At 37.5% G+C, this 12929-nt stretch overlaps 1 protein-coding gene across 5 annotated transcripts; it reads left to right on the top strand.

The window, feature by feature from the left end:
• The first annotated feature begins 2260 nt into the window (after positions 1 to 2260).
• Positions 2261 to 12501, top strand: LOC138364568 (tRNA-splicing endonuclease subunit Sen34-like). 5 transcript variants are annotated; one of them, XM_069324233.1, is made up of 3 exons: positions 2261 to 2380; positions 5321 to 5517; positions 8892 to 12501. In XM_069324233.1, the coding sequence occupies exon 3, from the start codon at positions 8989 to 8991 to the stop codon at positions 9877 to 9879; it is 891 nt and encodes a 296-aa protein (XP_069180334.1). In that variant the 5' UTR covers positions 2261 to 2380; positions 5321 to 5517; positions 8892 to 8988; the 3' UTR covers positions 9880 to 12501. The 5 variants fall into 5 exon arrangements, with proteins under 5 accessions (XP_069180334.1, XP_069180337.1, XP_069180333.1 ...); XM_069324232.1 differs by lacking the exon at positions 2261 to 2380 and adding an exon at positions 2420 to 2994; XM_069324234.1 differs by lacking the exon at positions 2261 to 2380 and adding an exon at positions 2423 to 2576.
• The last annotated feature ends 428 nt before the right edge of the window (positions 12502 to 12929 follow it).

The following is a 12929-nucleotide window of genomic DNA, read 5'->3' as shown; positions in this document are numbered from 1 at the left end:
CAACAGCTGTCATTCACATCCCAAGATTGACAACACCGACCAATAGCTGTCATTCACAACCCAAGATTGACAACACCGACCAACAGCTGTCATTCACATCCCAAGATTGACAACACCGACCAACAGCTGTCATTCACATCCCAAGATTGACAACACCGACCAACAGCTGTCATTCACATCCCAAGATTGACAACACCGACCAATAGCTGTCATTCACAACCCAAGACTGACAACCCCGACCAACAGCTGTCATTCACATCCCAAGACTAACAACCCCGACCAACAACTGTCATTCACATCCCGAGACTGACAACCCCGACCAACAGCTGTACAAGAGATAAGCAAGACTGCAATTAGAGATTAGAGTCATTACGGAGTCACGCAGACACTCCAGGATGACGAGGAGTACCAGTACAGTGGTGGTGGGAGGCTCACCGTTGCAATCATGGCATATCTTGCGCGTGTTTAAGCCCTAATTGGTTATGCCGCACATAGGCTTGCTCTAGTGCCGGCCTGAATGATTCTTAGGCCAGAAGGATTCAAATCCTCAACCGTCATTAAAACTATGACGTCAAAATGACGTCACACGTCCCGTGAGTGTGACGTCATATCGCGCGTGACGATGGTATGGTATATATAATAATAATAATAATAATAATAATAATAATAATAATAATAATAATAATAATAATAATAATAATAATAATAATAATAATAATAATAATAATTCTACAGTATTCTGTGAAATTCCAAGTTGCATCGTTTTTTACTATGTGGTGGTGTGGTGGTGCCTCCGAAGATCCAAAAGTATATATATTTAAAATAGGAGTTAATTATATCCTTGGATTGCCTATAAGCAGTCTGAGACCAGTCGTACACCAAGAACTTTATCAAGACATTGTAGATCAGGCAAAGTGAAATTGACACCAGTAATTCCATCTATCATCATACTATCATGCAAGAAAAAGGAGCCACACATCTATGGATCATCCAATAAAATCAGCAGACTCCTAGATGTTACTACTGGTCGGCTTAGACTCCGTTACAAGTATCTCAGGGATCTTTATTATCTGTTGATGTAGACCTGACTAAATGTAAACTGTGTCAACAAAATTATTCGCATACCCTAACAGCTGAGTGAACAGCGCTTTGGATTCGTAGTCCTGAGGTTCCGAGGTCCGATCCCCGGTGGAGGCGGAAACAATTGGGCAGTTTCTTTCATCCTGATGCTTCTGTTACCTAGCAGTAAATAGGTACCTGGGAGTTAGTCAGCTGCTACGGGCTGCTTCCTGGGGATGTGTAGCAAAAAGGAGGCCTGGTCGAGGACCGGGCCGCGGGGACGCTAAGCCCCGAAATCATCTCAAGATAACCACCTTCTATCACTATGTGATCACTATGTGATGGTGTGCGAAAAGATACGTGGATTCAGAGACAATTCCATAACAAATGTTCAAGAGATGTGTAAATATTTCGTTCAAAATTATTTGCTACCAGAAATTTTAGCCAAATATCCCCAGTAAGATAACTATAGGTAGTAACTAAATGATTGTAACCTATCCACCGCTGCCCACTGGATGGGGGGCGATGAGCAGGGTAAACATACAAATTGTGACACTAGCTCTCCATATATGTCAGTTGCTTAATTTAGAAACTGTACTTGTGGTCGGTCTCGAGCCCACATTTGATGTGACAATGTTCATTGAATTTTGTAATTAGCTCATCAAAACTGTAACTTACTTAGCTAAATGAATTTGGGGGTTCAGTCCCTGAGCTCATTATGTGACTCTGTAACCCTTTCCACTACCAACCATAGAGTGGGTATGGGGTGCATAATAAATGAACTAAACTAACTTATCCCATCCTTCCATGCCATGTTTACCAGCCCTGAGGACATCGGAACCGGATGTTGCCATAAAAGAAAATGAAACTAAACGTTGACCATGAAAGAAAACGTGAGTATTGATCCTGGTGTCTTGGTGTTTTCAAAACAACTTTCATCATCGGGCAAGGCAGAATTACAAAAATAGAGCTGATACAGAACGAGGCTATGAGGATTATTCTTGGATGTGAAAGAAATGCAATGATTGAAATAATGAAAATGGAATTAAATTTACAGAGTGTGTATGATAGAGTGACATTAACACTAGAGTATCTATTCGTTTCATGCGGAGAAAAGGAGGGGATAAGCTGTTTGAGAGCGTTCAGACCTGCTTGAGTGACGTACACACTTCCAGGAAACTGAGAGACATGCTACACGAGGGGATTACCTCATGGCCTCAGGGAATACGATATACTTGACTGCTGTAAACCCTCTCACCAGTGTAATAAGTCTGCTCCCTGGAAAGTACAGAAAATTGACGTTGAAATTGTACCCCTCAAGGTGAAAAAGATTCATCATGAACAGGGACAGTTACGTTGTTTGTATGGAAGCATGATATCTCAGTTACCATGAGGCAATAGTTTACATGTATATTGTGACGGGTCGGTGGCGGAGGATGGCAGGGCCGGGTGTGGTGTTCTAATAAGGGAATATACTGAGTTTGGGACTGTGGACAGGAAAATTGAACTTCGACTTAGTAAGTATATATCATCCACACACGCTGAACTGCAGGCCATTCTGGCTGGTTTGGAAGAAGTACGTCATGACGACAAAGATGTTTTTGTATTTGTCGATACCCGAGGAGCACTTCATTCCTTAAGCAGTCGAAATCCAGTCTTCATGTCCATAGTTGAGGATTGTAAGAAAAGGATAACTGAGATACAGCTGAAAGGTCACAATGTGAAATTCATGTGGATTCCACCTCATGTTGAAATAGTGCTGAACGAGGTGGCGGATGACTTAGCCAAACGTGCCACATCAAAACCACAAGTTGACATCGAATGTGTATTCACAATGAGACAAATAAGAAACAAAATCAGAAATATTCAGGAACAGGCAGAAGTGGCGAGGAGAGGTATAATGTATGAGGGAAGTCAAACCATGCAACACTACATGTGAGTCAAAACACCAACATTTCACTTATGGTAAAAGGAGAAATGCTTGGAGTGACTCTGCGCATGCGGCTCAGGCTTGGGTACAAATATTACTGGGAATATGGGATAGGTGTTCATGATAATGACACGAAGTGTAAACTATGTGGTATGTTAAGGTCTCACACCCTGGCCCATTATGTTCTTGATGGCCCGTTGATTAATGTATATAGAAACACTGAGATAAGGACTGTTCCTAAACAAATGCTATCGCATTGCTCTTCAACAAGTCACTTGAACTTCAAACCTTTCCAGATATTCTAAAAAAGCGACAGTAACCCCTGTCCACAAATGTGGTGATCTCACAGATGTTAACAACTACAGACCTATATCAATCCTGCCAAACTTGTCAAAAATATTTGAAAAATTAATCTACAAGCAGTTTTACTCTTATCTAGCCAAACACAATATACTTAGCTCTTGTCAATATGGCTTCAGACCCAAAAAAGCACTAACGATGCACTTATTAGTATGATTAACTTGATTCATGCAGCTCTTGATAAAAATGAGTTCCCTGTTGGGTTATTTGTGGACCTGCGTAAGGCTTTTGACACTGTCAACCACCAAAACCTTCTTCTTAAATTATATCATTATGGAGTCAGAGGACACTCCCTGCAATACCTCAAATCTTACCTTACTGACAGGCTCCGGTATGTTTCTGTGAATAATTCAATTTCTCCCACCCTACCCATCAACATCGGTGTTCCTCAGGGCAGCATACTTGGCCCTCTCCTCTTTCTCATCTACATTAATGACCTTCCAAATGCCTCCCAACACCTCAAACCAATTCTATTTGCTGACGACACAACCTTCATTTACTCCAGTCCTGACCCCCTTGCTCTAAATGCCACAGTGAATACTGAGCTAAATAAAGTCCATCTTTGGCTAACTGCCAACAAACTCACCCTTAACATTGACAAAACTTTCTATATTCTGTTTGGCAATAAATCCTCTAATCAAATAAATCTCAGGATAAACAATACCCAAATTTGTAATAAAATAGATGGCAAATTCCTTGGCGTTCTCATTTGATCGCAAGTTGAATTTCCAGGGACACATTCTAAATATATCAAAAAAAGTTTCAAAAACTGTTGGCATTCTTTCTAAGATCAGATATTATGTACCTCGCCCTGCCCTGGTGACACTCTATTACTCCCTCATCTATCCATATCTCAATTATGGTATTTGTGCTTGGGGTTCTACTACCCAAAATCATTTACGTCCTCTAATTACTCAACACAAAGCTGCTATTAGGACAATATCCAACTCTGGCCCCAGACATCACTCGGTACCCCTACTCAAATCTCTGAATATGTTAGATATTAAGTCACTGCACATCCTCTCATGTGTATTTTATATATATAAAACGCTGAAGTGTAATGTCAATCCTGACCTTAAAAGCTTCCTAGAAGGTTGTAACAGATCCCATGAGCACCACACCAGAAACAAATATCTATTTGATATTCCAAGAGTACGGCTTAGTCAAACTAGAAATGCTTTACAAATCAAGGGACGAATGTGGAATGACCTTCCCAATTATGTTAAAGACTGTACCTCTCCCAACCAGTTTAAGATAAAAACTAAGTACTACCTAATTAACTCAATGTAATCTACCTCACCCCCAAAATGTCAACCCATGTCAACTATTTTAAACAATGCTGTTTGTTGACCAAATTGCATTTTTGCTTTTTTTCTGCCATGTTCCCCCCCCCCCCTTTTTCCATGTTTTTCTTATTTTTTCTCAACACAATTTATACTTTAATCTAAATTAGTATTAAGTTTTAGTCTTAGTGTTTTTCCTGGCCGAAACGCTTTGCGTAATAGTGGCTTTAGGCATTGTATGTACTAGCTCTATCTATAAATCCATCAACTTTTGTATCTTACCTTGTATGTATGCACTTTACCTGAATAAATATTTGTATTTGTATTTTGTAACTAGAGGGTTCAGTTCCTGAACCGATTATGTGCCTCTGTAATCCTTTACACCACCGCCCACGGGATGGGTATGGGGTGCATAATAAAGAAAGAAATTGAGTTCAGTCCCTGAGCCCATTGTGTGCCTCTGTAACCCTTTCCACTAACGCCCACAAGATGGGTATGGGGTGCATAATAAATGAACTTAACTAAAAAAAAATTAAAGTTACATTCTTGATAAGCTAGTTACAAAATTTAATGTATATTATTCAACAATGGGCGCAAAACCCGACCACAAATATAGTCTCTAAGCTCAGCAACTTACATATATAATGAAGTAGTATTCCATAATTTATGGTTCTTTTATACACCATAGAAAACGTAAACATTGCACCAGCAAGGAAGCGACCATCTCTCACTAACAACAACAACACTGCCACTGCTGAGTTTAAAAAACATTCAGCAGTCATCGGGAGGACAAACCCTTCGTGCAAACTACTCCTACTATCAAGAAGAAGAAGAAAACCTTCATGGGAAAATTACAATTATAGTAGAAGTCGTCTATGATACCATGTAAGTGTAATAATTGATGAGTGTCAATGTGTGGCAGATAAGCTAATGAAAAGTACTGTGTACTTGTCATTACTGTGTACTGGCAAATGCTTTTTAATATCGAGAAATGCAAGACCTTGCATGTGAGGCATAGCAACCCGCGCCACAACTACGAAGTCAATGACATTACAATACAGAAGATTGATGAAGAAAAGGACCGTAGAGTCAAAATCCACCATTTACTAATCGTTGCACCAGAGGTAAAAGCTAACCAAACCCTTGGAATAATCGGAAAAGCAAACCAAACCATTAGAATAATCAAGCGTACTTTTGACTTTGAGAAAAAGAAGGTAGTGATTCAACTGCGCTGGTGTGCCCCATTTTACCTGGTTGATACCTGGTTGATGGGGTTCTGGGAGTTCTTCTACTCCCCAAGCCCGGCCCGGGGCCAGACTTGACTTGTGAGAGTTTGGTCCACCAGGCTGTTGCTTGGAGCGGCCCGAAGGCCCACATACCCACCACAGCCCGGTTGGTCCGGCACTCCTTGAAGGAAACAATCTAGTTTCCTCTTGAAGATGTCCACAGTTGTTCCTGTAATATTTCTGATGCTCGCTGGTAGGACGTTGAACAACCGTGGACCTCTGATGTTCATACAGTGTTCTCTGATTGTGCCCATGGCACCTCTGCTCTTCACTGGTTTTATTCTGCATTTTCTTCCATGTCGTTCACTCCAGTACGTTGTTATTTTACTGTGCAGATTTGGGACCTGTCCCATTTTCCATGTGTATATTATTTGGTATCTCTCTCGTCTCCTTTCTAGTGAGTACATTTGGAGAGCTTTGAGAAGATCCCAATAATTTAGGTGCTTTATCTTGCATATGCGTGCTGTATATGTTCTCTGTATTCCCTCAATTTCAGCAATCTCTCCTGCTCTGAAGGGGGAATTTTGATTACTGTATCCAACCATGGAGACTTCATCTTCAGAAGGATATAACTGCTCTGGAGAAAGTGCAACACCGGGCAACAAAAGTCATTCCAGAGCTAAGTCAACTCGGGTATTGAGAAAGGTTGAAGGCTACAGGCCTAACAACACTGTAGACTAGGCATGACAGGGCGGATATCATTGGAACTTTTAAAATACTGAACAAGCTGGAGGATGTTGATCCGGACAATTTCTTCAAATAGTCAGGTGTAACACAAACAAAACAGCAATGGTTTCAATCTCAATAAACCTCAATGTAGGACTGAGAACAAGAGATGCTTTTTCATCCACAGAGTTATAAACCCATGGAACTGCCTATCTAACTACATGGAACTACCTAACTAATAAAACCTAAATGTCAAATAGGTTTTCAAATCCACCTGGAAAAAATCATCAAGGCAAATGGGTGGGAACCTTCGACAAGCCACAGGCTTCCTGTCCTCGTCGAGGCCACTAATGTTAAATCGAGGCCCTAAGGTAAATCAGTTGGATTGTTTATCCAGTAGCTAGCCTACAATTCTTTAATGGGATCCTTGGTTCTTCCTTGATGCTGTGTGGATACCTGACTTTTGCTCAACCTAGGGGTTGCTGAAAAACGTATGGAGATGGCAGAAGTGGCTTCAGAGGTTACCCCCACAGGGGTACTGAAAGGTTCCCGAAGTTGAACCTATGATACCTCAATGATGTACATCTTAACACTTACAGTACATATAAAACAATACATTTGAAAAAATAATTGTTGGGTCAGTCCAGAATATTACCCTTACTATGATAATGATAACATAAAAATATTTTATTTATGATTACTGTGACTATAATAATAAAAAGATAATGTTGATAAAAAATAGAGGATCTGTTTATGGTGATTGCTTAATAAGTAGAGTATATGTAATTTTATTAAAGTCAAGAATTACATACAGCATTTTTGTATACCATAAATTTATTAATGTATAGTTCAATTTTAATCCAGTCGAATGGTATGAACATTACATTTATTAGCAGTCCAAGACTTGGTTATCTATTTGTTCATCTATGCATCTAATTTACATAACTAGAGAAGCCTAAATAATCATATTGTAAATATGATATTAAGATATTATCTTAATATCATATTTATAATATTAATAATATTATAAATATTATATTATTTCAATAATATCGTATAATATTTATTAAGAAAATATTTCATTAAGATTTCTGGTGAAGTATATAATTTCAGATAACTGAGAAATCACTGTACAGTACAGAATTCTGGATTTATATATTAATTTAAATTTTAGAATTTGCTCTGACACCTGTTTTCTTAATACTTAAGTTTGGTATTTTACATACATAATTTACCAATACATATATGGTATTTTTACATTGAAATTATTGCATCTTACTGCAAGAACACCTGATAATTATATTTGTCAGAGTTTACAAATATAGTAACTTTTTTTTTTTTAATTTTTTAGCCAATTTGATATTCTAAGGCTGATCCATAGTGTGTCTCTTGCAACCCATTAATTTATTTCTTTAAATTTTGTATTTATTTATTTAATGTAATTTTTTACATTGATTTATATTTACATTATTATTATTATTTAAGTTTTACTATTTGTAGTTCTATTCTACAGGGTGTAACATAAGTCCATTCTCATAGAGAAAAAAATTATTTTTAATTAAGTACTTCATAAAATTAAGAAACATTATCTTTGCAGATATGCATATTCTACGAAGAATTAGTGCATATACACCACAAAAATAGAACTGCTGCCATTGTCTGTAATGAGCAAAAGTTAGAGAGAAGCATGGGATTTATTCCTATGCTTCATAGTTATTAAAATTACCTTGATAAATACAGTCAGCATTTAATTGGAAAACTTTGAGGTTGTTAAATGACAACTGGTAGTGTTTTTGATAAGCCACATAGTGGTTGTTCTCAAACATCCACTAATCATGCCACCACTGAAATTACTCTTGCAAACATAGCCAGGAGTTCAAAAAAATAATTTAGAAAATTTTAGCCAGTAGTCATATGTCTGCTGCAAAGATTTTGAAAATAAACATCCTTGTAAAGTAAATTTGGTTTAGATATTACGTGGAGATGGGACAGATGGACGAGTGAGTTCATATCGTACACCATCAAGCTATTTTCTGTGGGATCATTTTAAATCAGTGGTGTATTCTTCCAGACTTTGCACTCTTGACAATTTAAAACAGGCAATTATAAACGACTGTAGAAAAATCATTGGCAAAGGTTATACTGAGCTGTAATCAATCTGAAATGGAGAACGACATGTGTATAAATGTAGGAGCTGAATTTAAAAATTTATGAATTGATTTAAATGAAAATGGATTTTAGTTACAACCAGTATAATATAATATATATTTGTAACCAAATTTACCAACATATTATTTTTCTCCATAGGAATCAGTTGAAAATGTGCTGTTGAGTGCTACTCGATGGACAGAATTCAAATGCAGAACGTGTAATATCATTCAATATTTTATTCAAGATTTAAGCCATGGAAGTGGTCACTCTTTCTGATGATGAAGATCAAATCAAAGTGGTTATAACCCACAGCCAGGGACATATTTGGAATGCTGAAGATGTGAAACTTGCATGGACGAGATTTAGAATTATTGGTTGTCTTGTGGGAGGCCTGCCTAGGAACCCTCACCAGTCTTCCATGATGGGCCTTCCTCTAAAACTGATGCCAGAAGAAGTTACTCTTTTATTGGAGAAAGGGTTTGCAAAGCCTGTCACATATCAAGAAATGTTTATGCCACCATCATGTCAAATAAAGGATACATTTGTAGCATTTAGACAAAATTGTTATCAGGAACAAATTGTAGCAGCTGTTCAGCAACGTAAACAAGAAATTGAAAACATTGCAGACACAATTCTTAAAGGAAAACTTAAGAAGTTGGAGCTCAGAAAAAAACAACATCCTGCATCTCACGCAAATTGTGAGCTTACAAAAGAGAAAGTTATTGAGGAAGAAATGCGGAAAATACAGACATTACCTGAACATCTTCAAGTCATAGAGGTCTTTACAGAAAACCCCATGATAGATGTGTTAAAATTTGATATTGCAAAGTGGACATTTCCCACAACTGGAATGGAAAAGCTTAGATATGCAGTTTTCAAAGATCTTTGGGAGCATCATTATTACTTGACAACAGGAGTCAAATTTGGGGGTGATTTCCTAGCATACCCAGGAGACCCTCACTTATTTCATGCCACTTTTATTGTCAAGTGTGTATGGGATGTAGAGAGTGTAGATCAGTGCGATCTAGTGTCTTGGTCTCGTATTGGCACTTCTACCAAAAAAAACTTTGTCTTAGCCTCTTTAGACCAATCTGGTAAAGTAGTTTATCAGTCTTACAAGTGGGTAGAAGACGAGATTAACTGATGAAACTGTACTTTGATGCTGACTTTTTAAATATTTATTTTTAGTTTTAACATGATCATAGTTCTGGGTACTGTAATATATTTCTGTATGCAGTAGTATATTGTTCTTGTAATTTAACTGTCACATAAGTACTATACCATTTTGAATAAAGTATTTTATAGAAAGGGGATTTAAAGATAAGCTGAACATTTCATTTGGACATAACCACATTAACACACTGTTGTCCTTATAATAATATGCAGGATAATGTATAATGCTGGAAGCAACTGTTAGAATATAAGATTGCTGATCTTCAGTTTTGTCAAAACTGCTATATTATACATTAAATAAATTATTATATTGCTGTCCCAGCTTGTAATGTGGTCATTACAATTATTTTGTAAATTTATGTAAATTGGGAATACTGTATAAGAGCTAAATGAAAATAAAGGAAATGTGAGCTATCACAAATTATTGAAATTATTAAACTTTAAAAATATAGAGAATTTTATTTGGAGATACAGTACTACAGTATTCAGTAAAAGCTTGTGAATTTGGGCATCTACAGTCATGAACCATCAGCAATGTTGACATTGTCAAAATTAATTAGGTCCAGATGTCTTACAAAGTTGAAGGAGTTGGGAATTCATCACCTCTTCCTTGAGCATCATGTTCCTTTTAGGAAGACTGCTGTATATGTCTCTCAGTTCCAATAAAATGCAAACAGTGACAAAACAGGTCTATTCAGATAAAAATTTACAAAATTATAAGATCACCAGATAACATATTCTTTTATAGCTATAAAATAGCTATAGATTTATAAGGTGAACCTATGAAGACAAGTAATGACCCAAAACATTTGTACAGTTGACCCCTCAAATAGTGTTGAGCATATTTGTGCAGGGGGAAATTTCATGTAGTAACATATCCTTTACTGTACTGTACCATCAAAACCTGTATTTTTGCAGATTATATAGTTTTATTTTTTATTTATTTGATTTATTTATATATACAAAAGTTCTTATAGTCTTGTACAGTCACTAGCACACGTAGCATTTCGGGCAAGTCCTTAATCCTAATATTTCCCGAAATACGACCCCGCCAAATCATTTAACAACCAGTTACATATTTTACTGTTGGGTAAACAGAGGCTGCAGTTAAGGATCGATGTCCAGTAAATCCTGCCAGCCCAGGATATGAACCCAGGCCAAAGCGCTCGCAAAACGCTTTGTTTTGTTTTGTTTTGTTTTGCGAGTGTCTTACCACTACACCACAGAGACTTACTTGCATTATGGCCCCTCCCAAATGTTGTGCAACTCATACTGCATCCCCTGATGCTCCAACAAAGAAATAAAAGGAATTGTTTACCTTCACTGTGTAGCCTAAAATTATTAAACAGCATCACTTTTCTTACCTTGTAATATCCTATAATGAAAATTTTGTTAAGAAGTAAGGTACATACATACAAGGTAAGATACAAAGTTGATGGATTTATAGATAGAGCTAGTACATACAATGCCTAAAGCCACTATTACGCAAAGCGTTTCGGGCAGGAAAAACATTAACGACTAAAACTTAATACTAATTGAGTTTAAAGTATAAAATGTAGTTAATCAGTGTCTCCCACTTAGTGACTGCACTTGAATACTTTGTGAAGGATTCCATTGTTTTTTGTGCTTTTTTGGTTTCTGAACATGAATGTTCATATTATATATCATGCCATGGGTTCCAAGAAAGCCAGTGGTAAAGTTCAACCTAAGAAAATAGTTGTGAGGGGTGACAACAGAGGAAAAACAAGAGATCATTCATAGTGAGACAATGTGATGTCTCACTACAGACAGGTATTAAAACGTAGGGGAAAAAACAAGGGTCTATAGACAGATTCTTGGTAAGATAAGCAAGCAGTGAGCCACAAACTGGTTCTAGTGATATGTCTGCAAAACATAAGAGAGAGAGAGTACCCTAAAAATGTCATCACTGCTGTTACAATGGAGGCGGGACTCCGCTTCCACACACTAACACCTCTCCTCCTCCCCTCTTCCTCACTGTCTTCCATACGCCACCAAGAGTCCTCAATAAAGATAAGATATACTTTTATATTGTGACGATAATCTCTTTCAAGAGAAATTGAGCCTGCTCTTCCCTACTTCAAGTTACGTCTCACATACAAGTATAAGATGCTACATTCAAGATACGTCACCAGTAGCACAAAACGTTTTGACCAGGAGGCAAAACGTATCCAAGATCCCCCCACTCCACACGCCGGCTCGTCATCAAACCAGCTAACTACCCTTCACCAGCTTGCCTGCACCTGATTGGTGACTCGCCAGCCGCGCACCTGCACACCGCACCTCGGCGCCCTCTACCCGAGTCGACGTCTGAGCCTGACCAGCTATCAACTTCAGAATATTACTTGTGCTCTTAGCGTTGACATCTCTCTCTGGCATACTAGCTCATTAGCTCGTATACGAAGGGAGGTTTCAGCCATAGCCGATATTCTCAGCACCATTTTAACATTGTAATTTTGTGTCTCACATTGTCTTTGCAGTTCTTTATTATTTTCATTGAATATTTTATTTCCCGAGATTTGTCTTTATTTTCATTTATGTTTAAAGTAAATATATTAAAGTTTCATTGTTCATACTTTGTGTTTTACGTGTTCCTCCCTCTCACTTACCACAGACAACAGGCATGCAAGCAGTCTATCTTTTTTTTGTAAGTGTGGAGGACTGCCGAACATCAACACTCCAACACTTTCCCATCACAATATATTGCAGTACAAAACATAGTAATAGTATGTATAAAATGTATTTTTAAGTTAATATTTTGGGGTGTGTGAAACGGATTAATTAAATTTACATTATTTCTTATGGGAAAATTCGTTTTGGTTTCCGAACCATCTCTGGGAACAGATTAAATTCGAAAACGGAGATACCACTGTAATTACAAAATTCAGAATCCCCCCCCCCCCCCCAAAAAAAAAAAAAAATCAAACAAAATTACAAAACGCCCAACAAAAAATATCCAAAATGCCCAGCAACAACAATAAAATCCAAAATGCCCAACAACAA

Source organism: Procambarus clarkii, chromosome 14 (genome assembly GCF_040958095.1).
Source record: "Procambarus clarkii isolate CNS0578487 chromosome 14, FALCON_Pclarkii_2.0, whole genome shotgun sequence".
Lineage (NCBI taxonomy): Eukaryota > Metazoa > Arthropoda > Malacostraca > Decapoda > Cambaridae > Procambarus > Procambarus clarkii.
The sequence above is the reverse complement of the archived record's forward strand: the minus strand, read 5'-3'. Positions and strand labels throughout refer to the sequence as shown.